We start from the raw sequence: 18,460 nt of genomic DNA on the forward strand, positions 1-18,460 counted from the left end.
ATAGCGTCCCTTAACCGAAACGACTCTTCGTAACTTGAACCTTATAGTACTGATGGACTTGTTATTTTCCTATTTATGTGCATTCTCCAGCACTTTGGCGACTTCAGTCTTATTGAGCATTTTAGCACAATCTAAAGCAGTACGACCATTTGCATCTCTTATGTCAGATCAAAGATGTCAATGCGATAGATTGGACCACGGACGAAGAATCAGACTTTTGCTAAATGAGAAGACTTACGGTAACAGTGAAAAGAATAATTGGGATCTTCTGAAATCGAGCGGTAGTCATGGTCTGCTAATATGTTTTTATATCTGCACAAGAACAATATCAATACTTCATGAAAGACATCACTGCATAATGTTAAATCAAAAATGCAAATCTCTGGCTACATGATTCAATCCTCATCTATATCCCCATGTCACATTGCCGCCTCGGCAGCGACACTGAATGCATGCACACTTCCTCGGGGCTGGAAAGCCGAAGAGCTCTGATGACTCTTGCTGTCACTCGCCACTAGTTCATCGTCGGATGCCTTACCCCAGCCACCACCTCCAGGTCTAAATCAAAAGAAATGTCAGCATATATGTCCAGATGAACGAGGAAGGATGTAGACCACTCACGTATGAATCAGAATTCGCTCCCCAGGTTGGACCATGAGCTCCATCTTGCCACCAATATTGATCATTCTCTCCGTTCCGTCGAGCTCCTTCTTGAGGTAAAGATTCAAGCCTGCTTGTCCGGACTCACCTCCCGCCAACCCATACGGACGGTAAACGCGCCGTTCACTGAGCATAGACACCGAAAGAGGCATGCGGAACTCCAGCTCACGGATAACACCATCTCCACCGCGGAAGCGACCAACACCGCCAGAGCCATCTCGGATACAAAACCTGCGGAGGATGACCGGGTACCGTAGCTCGTAGACCTCTGCATCTGTGATGCGTGTGTTTGTCATGTGGACATGCACGCCCGACGTGCCATTCCAGGACGGCCCAGCACCTGAGCCGCCGCAGATTGTCTCGCCAACGCCAAATCCAGGTACCTCAATGCCGGTCTTGGGATCGACGCCACCCATACCAAATGAGATGATGTTGCAGCAGCCTTGGGAGGCAGCACAGGCGTTGAATGCACCAAGAACGACATCTGTAATACGCTGTGAGGTAATGGGATTACCGGCGCAGACGGCGGCATGCCCGGATGGATTGAGAAGTGTACCAGAGGGAATTATTACATTGACCGGGGCAAGACAGCCCTGGTTGAGGGGAATGTCAACATCGATCAGCGCCCGCAGACTGTAGATGATAGCTGAGTGGGCGATGGCTTTGGGGGCATTGAGGCAGTTGAATGTTTCTCGGCCCGTGCCTGTAAAGTCGAAATCGGCAGACCCAGTCTCAGAATCAATACGAATTTCCAGCTTAATCTCGGTGCCGTCGTCCATGAAGTCAGAGAATCGGAGAGGAACGCCGTTGTTCTTACGGCCAATGGACTTGAGCAGTTCACGGACAGCAACCTCTGCGTTGCGCTTGATTGCGTCCATGTAGAAGTGGACTACTTCCAATGTGTTCTCGATCACCAGAGCTTCCAGGAGCTGTGCACCCTTGTGGTTTGCTGCAATAGCAGCCTTCAAATCTGAGACGTTGTCGTTGTATGTCCGGGTGCCACTGCAATCGGGGTACGAAGCGGGCTCATCATATAGGAACTTCCGGACTATCTCCTCATCAAAGCGGCCTTCTGATACCACCTTGAAGCCCATTGTCATGGCGCCTTCCTCGTACAGCATTTTGCTGTTTGAAGGCATAGATCCCGGGGCGATGCCGCCAATTTCGGCTGGTTTTGATTAGCATGACACGACAAATAGTGAAATAGTGAAGGGAAATGAGAATAATTTCAGGCTTACCATGATGACCACGGGAGGCAACATAGAAGACAATGTTTTTGCCCTCACCATCCCAGACTGGAGTGATAATAGTAATGTCGGGAAGATGTGTTCCACCGGCAAGAGGATGGTTGGTGAGAATGTGATCGCCAGGCTTCAAATTGCCTCCGAATTTCTCATGCTGATACCGGACAGCATACTCCATACCTGAAGAAGATATTAGCATGAAGTTCTCTTGGTCAAAAGAGAATTTTTCTAAATGGGGATGACTTACTTCCTAGATGTACTGGCACATTCGGCGCGTTTGCAACCAATTTTCCATCGGGAGAGAACACGGCACAGGAGAAGTCCAGTCGCTCTTTGATATTTGTTGACACGGAGGTTTTTTGGAACATGCGACTCATCTGATCAGCGACGGACATGAAGCGATGACCAAAGATAGACAATCTGATAGGATCCACGACTGTTGCACCCGCAGTCTGCTTCTTCGAAGACTGAACATCCAAAATCACATGCCGGGACAGAATTGTAGCAGTGGCATTTGGCTCAACAACAATAGTTTGAGTTTTATCAATGATCATCGCAGGACCCTCAAGGACATATCCAGGTTGCATGTTATCCAGGAAGAAGACCGGCGTAGCGACTTCACCGACGCCGGCAAAGTAGACAGAAGATGAATCATCCTGCTTCTCTGGGCCCACGGGCTTTTTGCTGACTGATTTGAGTTCTTGTTGAGGTGCCTCTGGCGCAATAGAGGTTGCCTTTCCAACGCCTCGGACTCGGATATCTTCGACGAGAATGTTACGACCGGGGAATGTGAAGGAAAATTCGCGCTCGTGCTCTTTGACAAACTCAGCAATAAAGTCTCCGTGTTCAGGTTCGAGCACCATCAGCAAGTTGTCGGTACCCTGGTATCGCAGATTGAGGTAAATCTCATGCTGAATCTGAGTTTCATCAATGCCGTCCGTGGTTAACGCAGTAGTGACCTTTGACTTCAACGCAGCGATACGCTTAGTGATGCTTTCCATGGCTGTCTGATCCAGCACTCCTGATGCTGGCTCTTGAGCCTCGTGAACAACGTCCGCGAGAGCCATGCCGTAGGCAGAGAGAATAGACGAGAATCGATGGATGATGACAGTTCCAATAGACAACGAAGAGGCAATGGCGCAAGCATGCTGTCCTCCGGCACCACCGAAGCAGGCCAGGTTATGCGCGGAAGTATCGTACCCACGTGCCTCTGTAAGGGCTCGGATAGGCTTTGCCATAGACTCGTTGGCTACTTGAATGAAGCCCAACGCGATCTCTTCCGGGGACTTGTTTTGTCCGGTTTCAGCATTGATCTGCTCTGCGAGCTCCGTGAACTTCTTCCGCGTGATTTCGACATCGAGGGCTTCGTTCTCGTTCGGGCCGAAGATCTTAGGGAAGTATGCCGGAAGAAGGCGGCCAAGGAAAAGGTTGGCATCAGTCACAGTCAAAGGGCCTCCTTTGCGGTAACATGCTGGTCCTGGGTGGGCACTTGCAGACTCGGGACCAACTGCAAACAATCCATGTCGCCAGAAGAGAATACTACCACCGCCGGCAGCTACCGTATTGATGTCTAATTGGGGTGCCATCACTGTTACACCGGAGATATTGTTCTCGAAGGTGTGTTCCAGCTTTCCGTCATATCTGGAGACGTCTGTGCTAGTACCGCCCATATCGAATCTGGAAAGTTAGTTGATGATCCCTTCATAGAATAAGGTAAATTTAGACTCACCCAATGACAGGCTTTCTATCTGTCTCATCGAATGAAGTTCCCGCGTATCCCACAACACCGCCTGCTGGGCCAGACAAGATCGCACGAAGACCAGTGAATCTAAAAGAGATTAGTAAAATTTCTTTTCTGCATTCCTGGTAATTGAATGTCAACATACTTTTCAAAATTAGCCAAACCGCCATCACTCTGCATGAATTCGCAGCGTGTATTGGCAGAGCTCAGTCCGTCCTTGAAACCCGAGCGGAAGCCTTGAATATAACGCTGAATGACTGGCGTCAAGTACGCATCTGCGGTAGCCGAAGCACCACGAGATGTCATCTTAATCATGGGCAAGAGTTGGCTAGAAAGGGAGATCTGGGTGAATCCGATTTCCTTTGCAATCTTCTCAATTGCAAGTTCATGGTCTTGGAATGTGTATGAGTGAACCAAACAGACCGCGATAGAGCGATAGCCCTTTTCATACAGCTGCTGAAGGCTCTGCTTTGTACGTTCCTCGTCAAGAGGCTCCAAGACGCGAACTACTTCTCCACTAACACCTTTTTTCAAACAGGCATCTGATTGCAAAGACTTTTGCAGACTCTCTTTGTCCGGGGTGGGATTCTGTTGATAATCCTCAATTGTGACACGCTCATCAATCTCAACAACGTCCTCATACAAAACATCAGGACGTTGGATGTTGAGCGCAAACAGCTTTGGTCGAGACTGGGTTCCAATACGCAAAGCATCTTTGAAGCCCTTTGTGATCAAGAGTGCATGACGTTCTCCCTTGCGTTCGAGCAAAGCATTGGTAGCGACTGTTGTTCCCATGCGGATGCTAACATCCGAGAAGTCGGCAGTTGTGAGTTTTTGATCGCGGGGAAAGGTTTTGCCTGTTGCTTGCTCCAGAATACGCCGGATGCCCTCAATCGGAGCATCGGCATAGTTGGCTGGATCCTGCGAAAGCAGTTTGACGACGATTTCCTCATCGCGACCATCAACAATACCTAGACAGTCGGTGAAAGTACCACCACGATCTAGAAGGGACATTAACACCTTGCTATATATGAATTATAAACTTGCAAGTGACTCACCGATGGCGATCTTGATGCTTGGGGCACCTAATTGGGTAGACATGATATGCGATATGTTCAGATACCCTGAGAATGCAAGGACCAAAGCTTCCTTTTATGAAGCTCCATTAGCTCCATTAGAACTAATCAGCAGGTCGAAGCGAAGTAACTTGAAGAAAACCAGAACGCCACAATCTAATCCACCGGCTGGTGAACACCGAGATAGAACGGGGAGAGGAACGTGGAGATGCGCTTATCAGTCGGTCCGACCTTCCTGGCACACCCAAACTTTCGTTCACTTCACTTTCCATGATAACCGTCTGGATAACCTTGGACCTATCTTTCACTCTGATGTTCCAAAGTATAAAACCATCCCAAATGACTATCTCCTTCGTTTTCGATGTGTACGCATCCCTTTCTACCTCCTGATAATATATACACACTTTTTACTATGGCAGACGAAAAACATACCAACCCTCCCGAGATTCAACTCGCCCTTGATCACGAAAAGGCCCAAGAAGGAGAAATCCTTGAAGCCCAAGAGAAATCCAACGGCAAAGATGTTGCGGCACACTTCCTCGCTCACCTGGACCCTGCCATCGCGGTGGAACCTGTCACCGAGGCCGAAGCGCGCCGTGTGCTTTGGAAAATTGATCTGATCCTCATTCCCTTGATCATGGTGACAGTGGTTCTCGCCGCTATTGATAAGGTCATCATCTCAAATGCGGCCATCTACGGCATGAAGACAGACACCCACTTGACTGGCGATCAGTACTCTTGGGTAGGCTCAATCTTCTACTTTGGATACCTCGCCTTTGAATACCCTACAGCGTTACTCATTCAGCGGCTTCCTGTGGCTAAACTGTATGTGGGCATGGTCTTGGGCTGGGCAATTCTGCTGTTGTGTACTGCGGCAACGCAGAACTTTTGGGGGCCTAGCCACCGTGCGCTTCTTAATGGGCATGACGGAAGCCGCCGTGTTCCCAATCTCCAGCATCTTGACTGTCATGTGGTGGAAGACAAGCGAGCAGCCTCTCCGTGTCGCATTCTGGTTCAATCAGCTCTCCTCCGTCTTCTCCGGCTTGATCAGCTACGGTATTGGCCAAACGAACACGTCGGTAGGACCCTGGAGATTGCTCTTCCTTGTGCTAGGTGGATTCTCCGTCCTTTGGTCCGTCGTTTTGTACATATTCTTGCCCGATTCGCCCGTGCAATGCTGGTATTTCTCGGACCGCGAGAAATTCGTCTGCCTCGAGCGCGTCAAAGACAACAATACCGGCATGGAAGACAAAACCATCAAGTGGTACCAAGTGCGTGAGTGTTTAGTCGACCCCAAGACTTGGCTTCTGGCGCTGTTTTCGCTGGCCCAGAACATCCCCAATGGTGGTCTGGTGACTTTCTCGGCTATTATTGTGAAGGGTCTGGGGTATTCCTCATTGATCACCACCATCCTTGGTATCCCCACCGGTGTGCTTGCAACGGTCTGGCAGATCATGCTGGGCTTCCTAGCTGCTAGCGTGCCCAACTCCCGTTGTACTATTATCGCCCTGGCCAACCTGGTCCCCATGATCTGCGCTATTCTGATGTGGAAGCTGCCACGTGAGAACCAGCATGGTCTTCTGGCGGCATACTATGTCTTCTACACCTACTGGGCGCCGTACGTGCTGTCGACTTCACTTCCAATGGCCAATACCAGCGGCCATAGCAAAAAGTTGACCATGAACGCCATCTTCTTCTTGGCGTATTGTATTGGCAACATCATTGGTCCCCAGTGTTTCCGTTCCGATGATGCACCATCGTACTCTCGAGGATACGAGGGTCTTCTGGCCTGTCTTGTTGTGGCTATAGTTGCCATTATTTCCTATGGGGTTCTTTGCCGATGGGAAAACTACCGCCGTGACAAGGAAGCCGAGTCAAATGTGGAGATATCCGAAGCTGCATTCTCGGATCTAACCGATAAAGAAAAACGCTCTTTCCGGTATACTTATTAGGATAGTGAGCCTTGGAATGTGTGTGGAGATGTGGGTTACTGTTGATAAGGATATGGATATACTGGCAAATGTACGCAATGGAATAATTGGCAATTCTGATATACGCCATGCCCTTTGAACTAGTCATTAATCGGTATTTTATCGTATCACTCTGAAATAAGCCAAGACTGTTTATCTCTTCTAGAGGACAAACTATGATTAAGAAGGTGCCATAGAGAACCTCGATACCTAGACTCGTAGACCGTTATAGACATATATAGGTTAATACGTATGATACTGTGTATCTATAAGCTCTCCGCATATCTAAGTAAGAAGTTTGTCACGAATGATCTGGTTATTAGTGGACACTTTGTACGATTAGGCGATTTTCTGCGATATCAGCCATTCATTTCATTGTCGCCCGAGAGAACGTTGTGTTATCTTTGGCATACTTCCTTGGAAGGTTAATTTGAATAATCTAATCGTCCATCGGAAACAAATAAGATTAAGCACCTGGGCAATCTTTGAGTTGGGGGAAATGCTGGGGTAAAAGAATGCAGGTCGAAACGAGCATCCACTCGGAGATTCTCCGAGTATCTCCGGGCAGTGAGACCTTTATCGGAAGGTCGGAACGAAGCAGTCGATTATCTCCCCGCATACGAGAACATCTTCACAATACCTTTGATTGTTCATGAGGAAGCTGGTAGCGAAATCAGATTCTCCGAAAGAAGGCGGAAATGCCTCAATAAATATGGCGGCGCCACCCTCAAAGTTTGAGAAGTCAAACCTAGTCACCACAACAATCCAGCTCACATGATGGAGAAAGACACGCGAATCCTCATTGTCGGTGCCGGCTGCTTCGGCATTTCGACCGCATACCACCTTTCACAGCGCGGCTACACCTCCATCCGCGTGCTCGACCCATACGCACCCCCCTCCTGCGAAGCAGCCTCCACCGATATCAGTAAGGTCATCCGCAGCGATTACAACGAACCGCTATATGCACGTCTTGGAATTGAGTCCATCGAAGCGTGGCGGTCTTGGCCGCTGTTTCGTGGACTCTACCATGTCCCTGGATGGATCCTGAGCGCGGCGAACCTGTCCCGGCCCTTTGTCGAGGGTTCGATCGAGACATGCAAGAAGCTTGGAGTACAGGGCCTTGAAAAGCTCACGCCGGACCAGATCCGTGCTCGCTGGTCTGTTGTCACGGGAAAGCTGGACGGGTGGAATATCAATGTGTGGAACCCAACAGCCGGGTGGGCAGCTTCTGGTGCAGCTATCGAGCGGATGGCAGGCGCTGCTCAGGAGAAGGGGGTGGAATATATTTCGGGGGAGACAAAGGGGAGGGTTCGAGAGTTGATACTGGATGATGTCACGGGAGATTGCAAGGGAGTCGTCACTGCAGATGGCACGAGACATGAGGCGGATGTGGTCATCTTGGCCGCAGGCGCGTGGACGCCTTCACTGCTAGACGTGAAGGACCAGTTGACTGCCAAGGGACACAGTGTCGCTCATATCCAGCTCACCCCTTCTGAAACGAAACACTATGCCTCAATGCCCATTATGGATAACCTCGAGCTGGGCTACTTCTTCCCACCTCTTGAAGATGGGATATTCAAGGTGGCTCACAGTCAATTCATCACCAACGTGCAAACCACCAAGTCTGGTATCACCACTTCTGTCCCGCACACGTTCGTGCAGGCACCCACCGATGGCCTCCCTCTCGAGATCGAAGCCCAGATGCGCCGGAATTTACGGCGCGTGTTTCCCGAGCTTGCAGACAGACCCTTCTGCTATACACGGCTTTGCTGGGATGCTGATACAGCTGATCGGCATTTCCTTGTCACGCCTCATCCTACTCACCAAAGTCTCTTCCTGGCAACCGGTGGCTCAGCACATGGGTTCAAGTTCCTTCCTGTCGTTGGGAAATATGTCGCGGATTTGCTCGAGGGAACTCTTGACCCAGAGATTGTGCGTCAATGGAAATGGAGGGCTGGACAAAAGAGTACTGCGAAGAACCTAGCGCACTTGGATCCGGAAATGGAGTTGAGCGACCTTACAGGGTGGAAGGGTAGACATACACATGAAAGAAGCCATGCTTCTAAACTATGATTTGTCTAGATGAAAGGTGCAAGGTAGAGTGAAGTCGAACAATTAAACACAGTTTGACTGCGGGCTATACAAATTGAGACCATCTCTAGAATAATATATACAAGAACATGATAAAACCCTTCATTACCCATATAAAAGCTCATGTCAAGCTGAGCTTCCACCCACCCAGCATGACCATAGCATGCTCCCACGCAAACCGGCTCTCTTGCAAGGGATCATTCTGCCGCTGTGCATTAAGCTTCTTCTGGAGTTTTCTTTCATCTTGCACCGACAGATCCCGCTGGCGCCAGACCATTTCGACAACTTCAATCGCAGGGGTAATGTTCTGGGGAATAATGATGTTAGTCAATCAACTAGAAAGAGACAGAAGATTATACATACCCCAAATCGACGAATACCCTCCAGCTCTTTAAACAACTGCAACACAATAACCCTCTCCTCTTCCCTGCAGGCACAGCACCCTGCCAAGAAGAGAGGCCATAGAGGTGTAGCTGCAGTTCGCATCATATTCCCCTTCTTTTCCAACATCAAGGTCAATATCCGTTCAACATAAACATTCTTCTCTTCGGATTCCAATGTCGGGATACCGGAGCGATTAATCGGGGCTTTGGTCGAACAGATTTCGTGCAGAAGAAGAAGGGCCCCGAGCCTGTTTGCCTCTGCGATTGCCGCACACTCCATGTCCGGATCGATATGTTCTGTGGGTATCCTTTGTTGAAGACTATCGAGGTCCGTCTTGAGTTGATGAACATCTTTACGGTTGATTTTTATGTTGCCATCCTCACGAGACCACGCTAGTTCGGCTACTTGATCGATCATCAATAAGAGAGCAGGGCTCAATCCCATGTACGGATCGATGATGTCTGATTTTTCCAGTATACTGTCCGGCAAGAGAGGCGATATATGGGATGGGGGGGGGGTGAGCCGAAACGCAGTGCGGGCTAGAACTAAGTGGAAGACGAAATAACGATTGAAGAAACTTGCCAATTCTTGACTGTGACATGAGCGACCGGGGCGTTCTTTTCGTGTCCGCATTAAATTTTGGAATCCGTTGAGGTGGGTGACCCATGAAGGGCGACTGCTGTCTGATATCTGCAAAGGAATTAGGAGATTCTCATAGTAAAGGAAGCAAGGCATAATCTTACATCGAACCAGCATAACATCAAGACCAGCCCAAGCATTTCATCCAGCTCATTTTCCGTCCAGCTGTCTTGATTCAGTAGACCGCGCAGGTGATTTAGTGCCCGATGATGATGCTCCAATGCCGGAAGCCGGTATCGCTGATCTGACAACTTGAGGGTATTGGCTGAGATGGCTAGAGCAGCGTGGTATAGTCCCTCAGACTGCAGGGCCATAGGAAGTATGAGATATCGATATGGATTGTAACTTGCGCTATCGACGAGAGTTGAGCTGCTGCAGATGATGTGTTCGAAATAAGACATAAGCACCGGATCGCAATCTGATCGCTGGCCAGGAGCTATGGTATTCAGCCAAGGCGACAACGGGCTTGGTTGAGAAATTGGCTTCATGCCTTTGTAATTGGGCTGGGTACCATCGAAATGGATCTGGAGATCGATCATTGTCGTGTTCAAAAACATCCAAGTCCGGTCGGCCGTATGCTCCGTCCATGACGATGATGTGTCGTCTACTTGTTCCAGTTCCCTCTTGCGAACGTCTTTTCGCTTGGACCATACCCCTGCTCTTCCATGGCAGATGCCTCGGGCTAAAGATTCCTCGTGCCAGACCAGACGAAGTCCGTATCCGCATGGGGCATTGTTACGGGCGCAACGACGGCAAATTGGATGGGTTTCTAACCAAGATTTCAGTTAGGACTGTGTTGATGCAGGACTTGATGGGAAATTACCGTCACATTTGATACGTCGTGCACGACATGTCCAGCAACCTGTACGAGCTCTCGAAATTGCAGTCATTGTTCAACGTCTACCCCGCATGAGTGGAGGAGCAGCCCCCCTGTTATATGTGAGCCGAGGAGATAAGTGTCTCTGTATTTATTGGCATTCCTATCTTTGTTGGTTTCTATTCGCTGCGATATTGGAATACCCACTTTGGTGTTTATCTTAAGGGTTTGGTGGTGGCAAAAGGGGCTTTGGATAAGGAATCTAGAGTCTCCTACTAGGCTAGAGGTAGCTTATTGATGCTAAGATGATTGAACAGACGGCAAATGCTATAAAAACAGTTATTGCAGGCTTCGGTGTATGTCTAAACTGGATAGTTATAGACTACATAGTAGATAGAACCCCGACTGTGCATATTAGCATGGCCAAACCCGACGTTTCAGCCAGAATACCCAGTGTCTAGATTTTCAGATCGGCATACTCCATACGGAGTAGACATCTTCGACATCCAGGAAAGGGAAATGGCGATTCTATTTCCTAATGCAATAATACTGCACCTCGGCCTCGGGGAGCGTACAAATCTCACCCCGAGACTCATTTCGCGACCATAAAAATCTCAAGGTCAATCTAAATTAACGAAACAGAATCGTGCATGACATATTTATAAAATAAACTGCAGTCTTAGACCAGGGTCCTCAGGAGGTCAGATTCAAGTGTGGGTATTCCCCATAACCTCGTCTTCTTCCACCTCTCCACATCTCCAAAGCTCACCATGGGTGGCTTCAGCACTACGGCCGAGTTCGATCAGGTAAATTTCATCCATATACTATTTGATATCACCCCTCACATTTTCTAGGCGTATCAAATTGTACAGGGTACTTTTGCATCTGGCACCACCAAGAGCAAGGAATGGAGGCGTCGTCAACTGAAACGGGCTTGGTGGATGATTGAGGACAACAAGACGCGCATCTGCAACGCTCTCTATATCGATCTACACAAACACTATCAAGAAGCCTACATCGGCGACTGCGCTAATATCCAAGCGGATATTCTACGCACTCTCAAAAAACTGGATGAGTGGACGAAGGATGAAAGACCGGAAAAATCCGATCCTCTCAACTTCGTAGGAAGAGCCACTGTCCGCAAGGAACCTCTTGGTGTGACTCTGATTATCGGCGCATGGAATTTCCCCGTCAGTCTGCTCCTGCAGCCAATGACTGCTGCGATTGCTGCTGGGTGTGCCGTCATTCTCAAACCATCGGACGTAGCATGTGCCACTCAAGATGTCCTGATGGAAATTATTCCCCAATACATGGACCAAGATGCGATCCGGTGTATTTCCGCTGGCCCACAAGAAATGGGATATATCCTTGAACATCGCTTTGATCACATTTTCTACACTGGATCTCCCAATGTTGCCAAAATCATCCATGCAGCAGCGGCAAAGCATCTGACCCCTGTCACACTTGAATTGGGCGGTCAATGTCCTGCTATTGTCGCAGAATCGGCGAATGTCGATCTCGCCGCAAAACACATTGCCGTTACTAAATTCATGAATGCTGGACAGGTAGGCTCACACCATTCACCTTCCAGTCATCAACTAACTCATCTCGACTGAACACAGGTTTGCTTGAATGTAAACCACGTCCTAGTCCACCCGAGTGTACGAGAACGCCTTGTCGCTGATTTGATTCGATACTTTGACACGTTCCTAGGAGGCAAAGCCGACAATGCAGAGCATTACACGCACATCATCAACCAGCGTAACTTCGACCGCCTTGACAATCTACTTCAGCAGACCTCCGGAAAAATCGTCTATGGTGGCCAGCGGGATCGTCAAAGTCTGTACTTCGCACCAACAATCATCACCGGCGTTAAGCCCGGCGATTCCCTTCTCTCCGAAGAGCTTTTCGGCCCGATTCTCCCCATCATCGATGCAGACTTCGATACTGCTCTCTCTCGGACGCGTGCAGGAGAGCATCCACTCGCGATCTACGCATTCACTACTCAAGAATCCGAAAAGGCTCGCATCCTGAACGAAACCCAGTCCGGAGGCGTGACCTTCAACGACTGCGGTCTCCATATAGCCGCTCGCGATGTGCCATTCGGTGGTGTTGGGAACTCTGGCCATGGTCGCTATCATGGCCCGCACGGTATCTTGGCTTTCTCTCATCTCCGTACGCATATCAACGCCGTGCCTTCATGGTTGGAGGGGCTTCTCGCTGCGCGGTATCCCCCCTACTCGGTTCAGAAGGCTCACAAAATGATGGCACCCGTCACCCCGCCATTTGACCGGGATGGCAATGATACGACTTTCGCTCACTCAAAGTGGGCCTTTGGCGTTGGGATTCTCGCGCTCTCTGTATTGTTTGTGACTCGGGATCAGATTATCGCTTTCGGTTCCAAGTGGCTCAAGTAATTATACTTACATTATATGTGTAGCAAATGGAGCTGGCCTTATCTTTTCTGCGGCTTTGTATAAGATCATAGGTGGAATTATTTTTCGCTTTTGCGGGGAAGCTCTGAAGGATTCAGGGAGGGGTATAAATCGGCAATGCTGGAGAATTACCGGATGACGATCACTAAAGACAAGGGCGAGACTAGTGTAAGATGACGAGAATACTTGGATTATGCTCTGAATAGCATAGGAAGCCAACCGGCATATTCGGAGATCACGGCGAAATCACCGGGGTCTGAATAAACTAATATGCTAGGCGTCGGTAGTGTCAATGCAATCGACCTAAAACGAGATATGCCGAATGCCAAATAGAAAATGTTATAAATACAGCAAGGACACAGGGGGAAGTTGAGGGAAAGAAATTGAGCTTCTTTCGCAAGTCACTCTTCGCCTGCCATTTTCATATCGCCGACACATCATGAAGCTATCACTGGTTCTTCTGGGATTCAATGCCGTCCATAACACCGGGATCGTCTCTGCTGCTCCACTAGACAGCTGGTCATCCAGCTTTGGTGCGTCATCGCACGCGGTGGAAATGTTCAATACTGCTATTAAATGGAATGACAAGTACTGGGACAACGAGGCCGGCTATTTGATCACCTCAGCCAGTAGTCCTGGACGCTATGATAGTCGGCACACAGCCTGGTATGCACCTCAGCTGCTAGCCAGAAACGGACCGGGCGATGTTGCAAAAGCCGTCCGCATCTTCAACAATGTCATCTCTGGTCAATATCTCGATCCGTCGAAACAGTGGTATGGGGATTATCAACAAGCACCTTCGGAACCGGAGCCTGGGAAACTGAAATACCCCAATGACGGTCCATACAGCTCGGTAAGCTGATGATGCCTAGTCTAATCCACTATTTTGCTAATATGATTATGGTCAGTGGGATCCAAACATCCGCGACTTTGTAGGATGTGCCTGGATTGTGGCCTTGAATGATTACGGCCATCTCCTTCCAGCAGCGACGGTCTCCAAGGTGGAAAAGTCCCTGCACATCGCAGCCAAGGGTGATCTCTATCGTGTCGGGGGAGTTGATGGCGACAATTCTTACCCTTGTTACTCCAATCCCTGGTTGATGCGAACCATTCTCCAAAACTGGGTTGGTGCACGAGTCGGAGATGCAAACTTAACCAGCTCTAGTGAGAAATCCGCACAGGAAATCTACGATCTCTGGAGTATGCACCACACATTATCTGAATTCAATTCTCCGACATACGCTGGTGTTGCCATGTGGGTACTGGCTCTCTGGAACCAGTATGGGACAAGTGACAGCTTGTTGAAGAAGTATGGACCGGAGATGCTCAAATACAGCTGGAATGAACTCGCTCAGCTCTATAATGCGAACCTGAAGAATGTTGCTGGCCCTTGGGATCGCTCATATGGCTACGATATGAAGGAGTATGCATCTCTTATCGGTGCTGTTATTTGGGGTGTTATTGGCCGCGAACAAGCCCCCGTCCCTCAGCAGGAGCTGGGGATGTTTCATCAAGATGATTTGGCGTTCTACCCTCTATTCGCCCTGTCAATGCCTGAAATGGTGAAATCGCTACCTGCAAAGGCAAAGGCAAATTTGCTCAAATTCCCTGGCGAGCATATGTATACCTCGCAGGCTTACTCGCCGCCCTTTGATACTTATCCTCGCAATATCACTACTTGGATGTCCAAGAACGTGACTATTGGTGCAGAAACTGTTGCTGAGACAGTTGTCGGAGGTCCCAGTATCAACCCCAGTCAATTCAATCCTGCAGTCATCCAGTGGGCTATTGATGATCATAAAATCGGCTGCATTTCACATTGGGTTACAGAGTCATCTATTCATGCTGTGGCCGCCCCTCGGTCTTTGAACATCTCATATCCAAATGCAACATCTGCACACGGCCCTGTTTCTTTCAACTTCTTGTTCAGTGGCCTGACAGTCAACAACGGGTTCAATGTGACTGGATTAGAAGGTCTACCTGGTTTGAACATCAAGGTCTCGACAAACGCGCAACCTAATTATGCGATCACTTACAGCACCGATCACTCTGTCAACGAATTTGTGTTTTACAACATTACATATACGATGCCCGAGGGTTTCATCGGGGTACCATTTGTGTCTCTTCAGGTAGTTTGAGGGTGTATATGAATAAGATGTCGTGCTCTTCAGTGTTCAATGTCAATGTCAATTTTATGCCCTAAGTAATTCAGAATGCGTATAATATACAGAATCACATGTCCTCTCAATTCCGAGAAATTTGCAAACATTACTCGTCCTTTTTCTCCTCCTTGGGCTCACCCTCTACATCGTCTGACTCCGAGTTTGTCTGAGAAAGCCAAAAGCGTGCAATTATGCCACCCAAGAATCGCTGATCAATCCATTTGACCAACCCATAGAGGATCCAACCCCAGCCCCACAGAGACATGCCCATCATGCTTGTGACCAACAACACCGGACCAAGAATGAGCAAGGACAGAATAGCCCAGAGCAAGATCGACACCGCAGCAAAGACAAACACGCCAGCCAAGAACACCAGTAGAGGAACTCCACAGCAAATCATTTGGCAAACGATTAAGGTTGTTGCGGCGGGGCGCTTCAACGCAGCTTCATATAACGCAGCTTGGCGGGGTGGAGGGAGGAGCCAGGCGACCAGTCCCTGAATGTAGGACTCGAGATAATCAAAGGCGCGAGGGAATAGTGTAGAGAACCATGCTGTTATGGTGGACCATATCGATGAAAACGAGAGATCATTGTCGATTCCCTCGCCTTTTGGGGGAGCGTCGTCGGAAGGAAATTGACCTGGGATGGCAGGGTCGGTCAAGTCCTTCGTCGTTCGATGGAGCTTTTTTGGTACGCTTTTCTTGACCACTCCGCTTGTTGTTGATTCGGCCTTGTCGACAGGAAGCTGTCCGGTCACGCCGCTGGTGACATTATCGAGTGGCATTGTGAGGGTAGGTATATGTTTGCGATCAATGAGAGTGTAGGATAGAAGAAGCAGAAATGATAGTAAGTTTTATTCCAGCAAAGATTAGTTGTCTACGTTCAAGAAAACAACAGATATTCGGAAGATCTATATCGACAATCAGGTTAACATGACATGACGTATGGGGCGTTCTGCCAACTGCTTTGCGCCGATATTAATTATGCGTCACATGCGATCCATAACTAGTTAGTTACAGCATACATATTATATATAATAACATCCAACACCGTGTGGGATTGTTGGGCAGTAAATCAATAACTTTGTAGAGGATCCTTAGAGCATTAGATACTTTATATAACGATCCTGTCTAGTAGAAACGAACAGAAACCATTTCATCAACTATTTCTGTGGGGAAATATGGGTAATAGGATGATCACAAAGAACGCATGCTACGGATCATTGGTCAGAAGTGCCATCGCGATCGTCAAACATCATAAAATCGGCATCATCAACTTCATCTCCTACGACTATCTTCCAAGCCTCTTTTACAAGGTCGAGGGTGTCATCTTCGAATGCCAAGTCGAGGCTCGACAGAGGGAAACGGTAGCCGTCAGGAACTCCATCCTCGACCGTGAGATGCCGGGGCTCACCATTGCTGAGACAGCCGCTATGGGTATATCGCAAGGACCACAGCACGTTGGCCGAGATACCTTCTGCCCGAATTAGTCTATCCACAGCAGACTCGATAAGAGCTTGGCCTTCCGGTCCAGGTAGTGCCACACTGCAATAGATAACACCTGTGACATGCAATTAGCCATATGAACGACAATATTGCCAAAGAAACAAATTTGGAGAGTGCTCGTGATCAGGTGAAAAGGTTTTCAACATAGCAAGTTCAGGCAATGTAGATAAGTTTTTGAAAAAAATCATCATACGAGCGGGCGGGAGGGGGGATATCATGCTGGACTGCATAGGGAATGACTTACTCTGCTGCTGTGGACACTCGCCAGTGTCGCTCGAATGAACCTGGAGATAGACCGGCGGGGAATTTGGGCTGCCCAACGTATCCCCTGGAAACATGAGAACTGCAGTTGCGGGCACAGGAGCACCCTCAACTGTTAAAGGGAAAAGAGACGGGAAAGTAGCCGACACAACGCTGATCGAACGGGCAACTTCGACCAGGGGTGTTGACCTCTCTTTGGAACAGGCATCCGACATCGAGGTAAACAAGTATTTCGCCTGAACAGACCCTTCATTGGCCAGTTCCAACAGAAAACGATACTCGGAATGTTCAGAGCCTGTGCGCCATAAGCAATCATTAACCTGCGTATCCAGGGCATATACACCGCCCCCCACAGCGGATGCACGACAGGCAGCTTGCAGTATTTCAGCTCCGCCGCCATACTTAGGAATCACAGCTCCAAACCCGGGGCCAAGATGGCCAATGGATGACAAATGCCTTTGGATCCTGGGCAAAGCATAGCTGGCGGAAGTATCATGCTGAGAAAGTTGCGACAGGGACAGCGACAGCAGTGGGTTGTGAAGTTCCTCCGGGACGCTGAACTTGGAAGCTAGATAATCGCTCAAGGGCATTGACATATCGTCATCTTCATTTGAAGCGTCATCCTCATTGGGTTTCGTGATATGACGCAAGAATCGCATGAGGGTTCTCTTAGACTTCATGCTGATATGATTTGCAGCAAACACATCCTCCCGGTTGCCAGGTACGCGATAGAGAATCTTTTCTGCACCGAGCTTGTCATTTTCAGACTCTAGCTGTTCAGGGGTGTAAATCCACCAGCTTCCAACAGCCATAAACTCCAGCTGGCGAAAGACCTTCGAGGATACGAGCACTGACATTAGTTGAGAACGGGCATATAGGAAATACGGGGACAGGGACAAAGTGTAAGCACGACTAGATGCAAGTTTGGGAGAAATGCTTGTATCATCGGACGAAGGGGGTGCATCCTGTTTGAAGATTGAGGCATCTTTGAACGGTGATATATGTGTGTCTATTTGGCAACATAATATTAGCCATGAGCCAACCAGCCATAAAAAGGGTAACTCACCTTTATTGACTTTCTCTACCCACTTCTGGGCCTCATCAAGACTGAAGGCTGCATCTGAACCACCATAGTACTGGTTTGAGTCCATGTGAAGAACCTTCTTTCCAGATCGTGAGAGGGCCCTTTGGGAGTGTGAGTGCTCAACTCACCGCCACCCTAGAAAAGTCACTCACAGTGCCAGAAGTGACTGGTAAATCCCAGTCCCAAGAATGATCACATCCCAAGTCGTGTCTGACAGAGTTTCCATGGTATGAAAATCAGGAAGCTCTAGCTGCAGGTAAGTTCGAATATTACAGCCAAATTTGGCAGCTCAAGCTCTCAGGAGGTTGAGAATTGGGAGATGAGTCTTAAATGTCACTGAAACATTCTCGGTCTTTCCATAAGCTCGAACAGTGGAAATCCCACAAACTTG

At 48.8% G+C, this 18,460-nt stretch overlaps 8 protein-coding genes across 8 annotated transcripts; 4 read left to right on the forward strand and 4 right to left on the reverse strand.

Annotated features, from left to right (window-relative positions):
* Window positions 1–419: 419 nt before the first annotated feature.
* Window positions 420–4,746, reverse strand: N7518_008001 (uncharacterized protein; the record flags this gene model as incomplete). Its single annotated transcript, XM_057188928.1, has 7 exons — window positions 420–558; window positions 622–1,828; window positions 1,899–2,084; window positions 2,152–3,581; window positions 3,634–3,732; window positions 3,791–4,646; window positions 4,704–4,746. 7 exons carry the CDS (start codon window positions 4,744–4,746, stop codon window positions 420–422), a joined length of 3,960 nt encoding a protein of 1,319 aa, XP_057040631.1.
* Window positions 4,747–5,133: 387 nt separating this feature from the next.
* N7518_008002 (uncharacterized protein) lies at window positions 5,134–6,673 on the forward strand (the record flags this gene model as incomplete). The annotated part of the gene is made up of 2 exons (XM_057188929.1): window positions 5,134–5,546; window positions 5,605–6,673. The coding sequence occupies 2 exons, from the start codon at window positions 5,134–5,136 to the stop codon at window positions 6,671–6,673; spliced, it is 1,482 nt and encodes a 493-aa protein (XP_057040632.1).
* A 792-nt stretch (window positions 6,674–7,465) lies between these two features.
* On the forward strand, window positions 7,466–8,764 carry N7518_008003 (NAD(P)/FAD-dependent oxidoreductase; the record flags this gene model as incomplete). The annotated part of the gene is made up of 1 exon (XM_057188930.1): window positions 7,466–8,764. One exon carries the CDS (start codon window positions 7,466–7,468, stop codon window positions 8,762–8,764), a length of 1,299 nt encoding a protein of 432 aa, XP_057040633.1.
* Window positions 8,765–8,903: 139 nt separating this feature from the next.
* N7518_008004 (fungal specific transcription factor domain-containing protein) lies at window positions 8,904–10,362 on the reverse strand (the record flags this gene model as incomplete). The annotated part of the gene is made up of 3 exons (XM_057188931.1): window positions 8,904–9,089; window positions 9,146–9,856; window positions 9,910–10,362. 3 exons carry the CDS (start codon window positions 10,360–10,362, stop codon window positions 8,904–8,906), a joined length of 1,350 nt encoding a protein of 449 aa, XP_057040634.1.
* A 1,030-nt stretch (window positions 10,363–11,392) lies between these two features.
* On the forward strand, window positions 11,393–13,039 carry N7518_008005 (uncharacterized protein; the record flags this gene model as incomplete). The annotated part of the gene is made up of 3 exons (XM_057188932.1): window positions 11,393–11,428; window positions 11,477–12,187; window positions 12,245–13,039. 3 exons carry the CDS (start codon window positions 11,393–11,395, stop codon window positions 13,037–13,039), a joined length of 1,542 nt encoding a protein of 513 aa, XP_057040635.1.
* Window positions 13,040–13,496: 457 nt separating this feature from the next.
* N7518_008006 (uncharacterized protein) lies at window positions 13,497–15,195 on the forward strand (the record flags this gene model as incomplete). The annotated part of the gene is made up of 2 exons (XM_057188933.1): window positions 13,497–13,910; window positions 13,966–15,195. The coding sequence occupies 2 exons, from the start codon at window positions 13,497–13,499 to the stop codon at window positions 15,193–15,195; spliced, it is 1,644 nt and encodes a 547-aa protein (XP_057040636.1).
* A 130-nt stretch (window positions 15,196–15,325) lies between these two features.
* Window positions 15,326–16,003, reverse strand: N7518_008007 (seipin co-factor family protein; the record flags this gene model as incomplete). The annotated part of the gene is made up of 1 exon (XM_057188934.1): window positions 15,326–16,003. One exon carries the CDS (start codon window positions 16,001–16,003, stop codon window positions 15,326–15,328), a length of 678 nt encoding a protein of 225 aa, XP_057040637.1.
* Window positions 16,004–16,438: 435 nt separating this feature from the next.
* On the reverse strand, window positions 16,439–18,295 carry N7518_008008 (putative Rab geranylgeranyl transferase escort protein; the record flags this gene model as incomplete). The annotated part of the gene is made up of 4 exons (XM_057188935.1): window positions 16,439–16,779; window positions 16,969–17,994; window positions 18,052–18,170; window positions 18,222–18,295. 4 exons carry the CDS (start codon window positions 18,293–18,295, stop codon window positions 16,439–16,441), a joined length of 1,560 nt encoding a protein of 519 aa, XP_057040638.1.
* Between the last annotated feature and the right edge of the window lie 165 nt (window positions 18,296–18,460).

Source organism: Penicillium psychrosexuale (genome assembly GCF_028828465.1).
Source record: "Penicillium psychrosexuale strain IBT 29551 chromosome Unknown utg000004l, whole genome shotgun sequence".
Classification (NCBI taxonomy): Eukaryota; Fungi; Ascomycota; class Eurotiomycetes; order Eurotiales; family Aspergillaceae; genus Penicillium; species Penicillium psychrosexuale.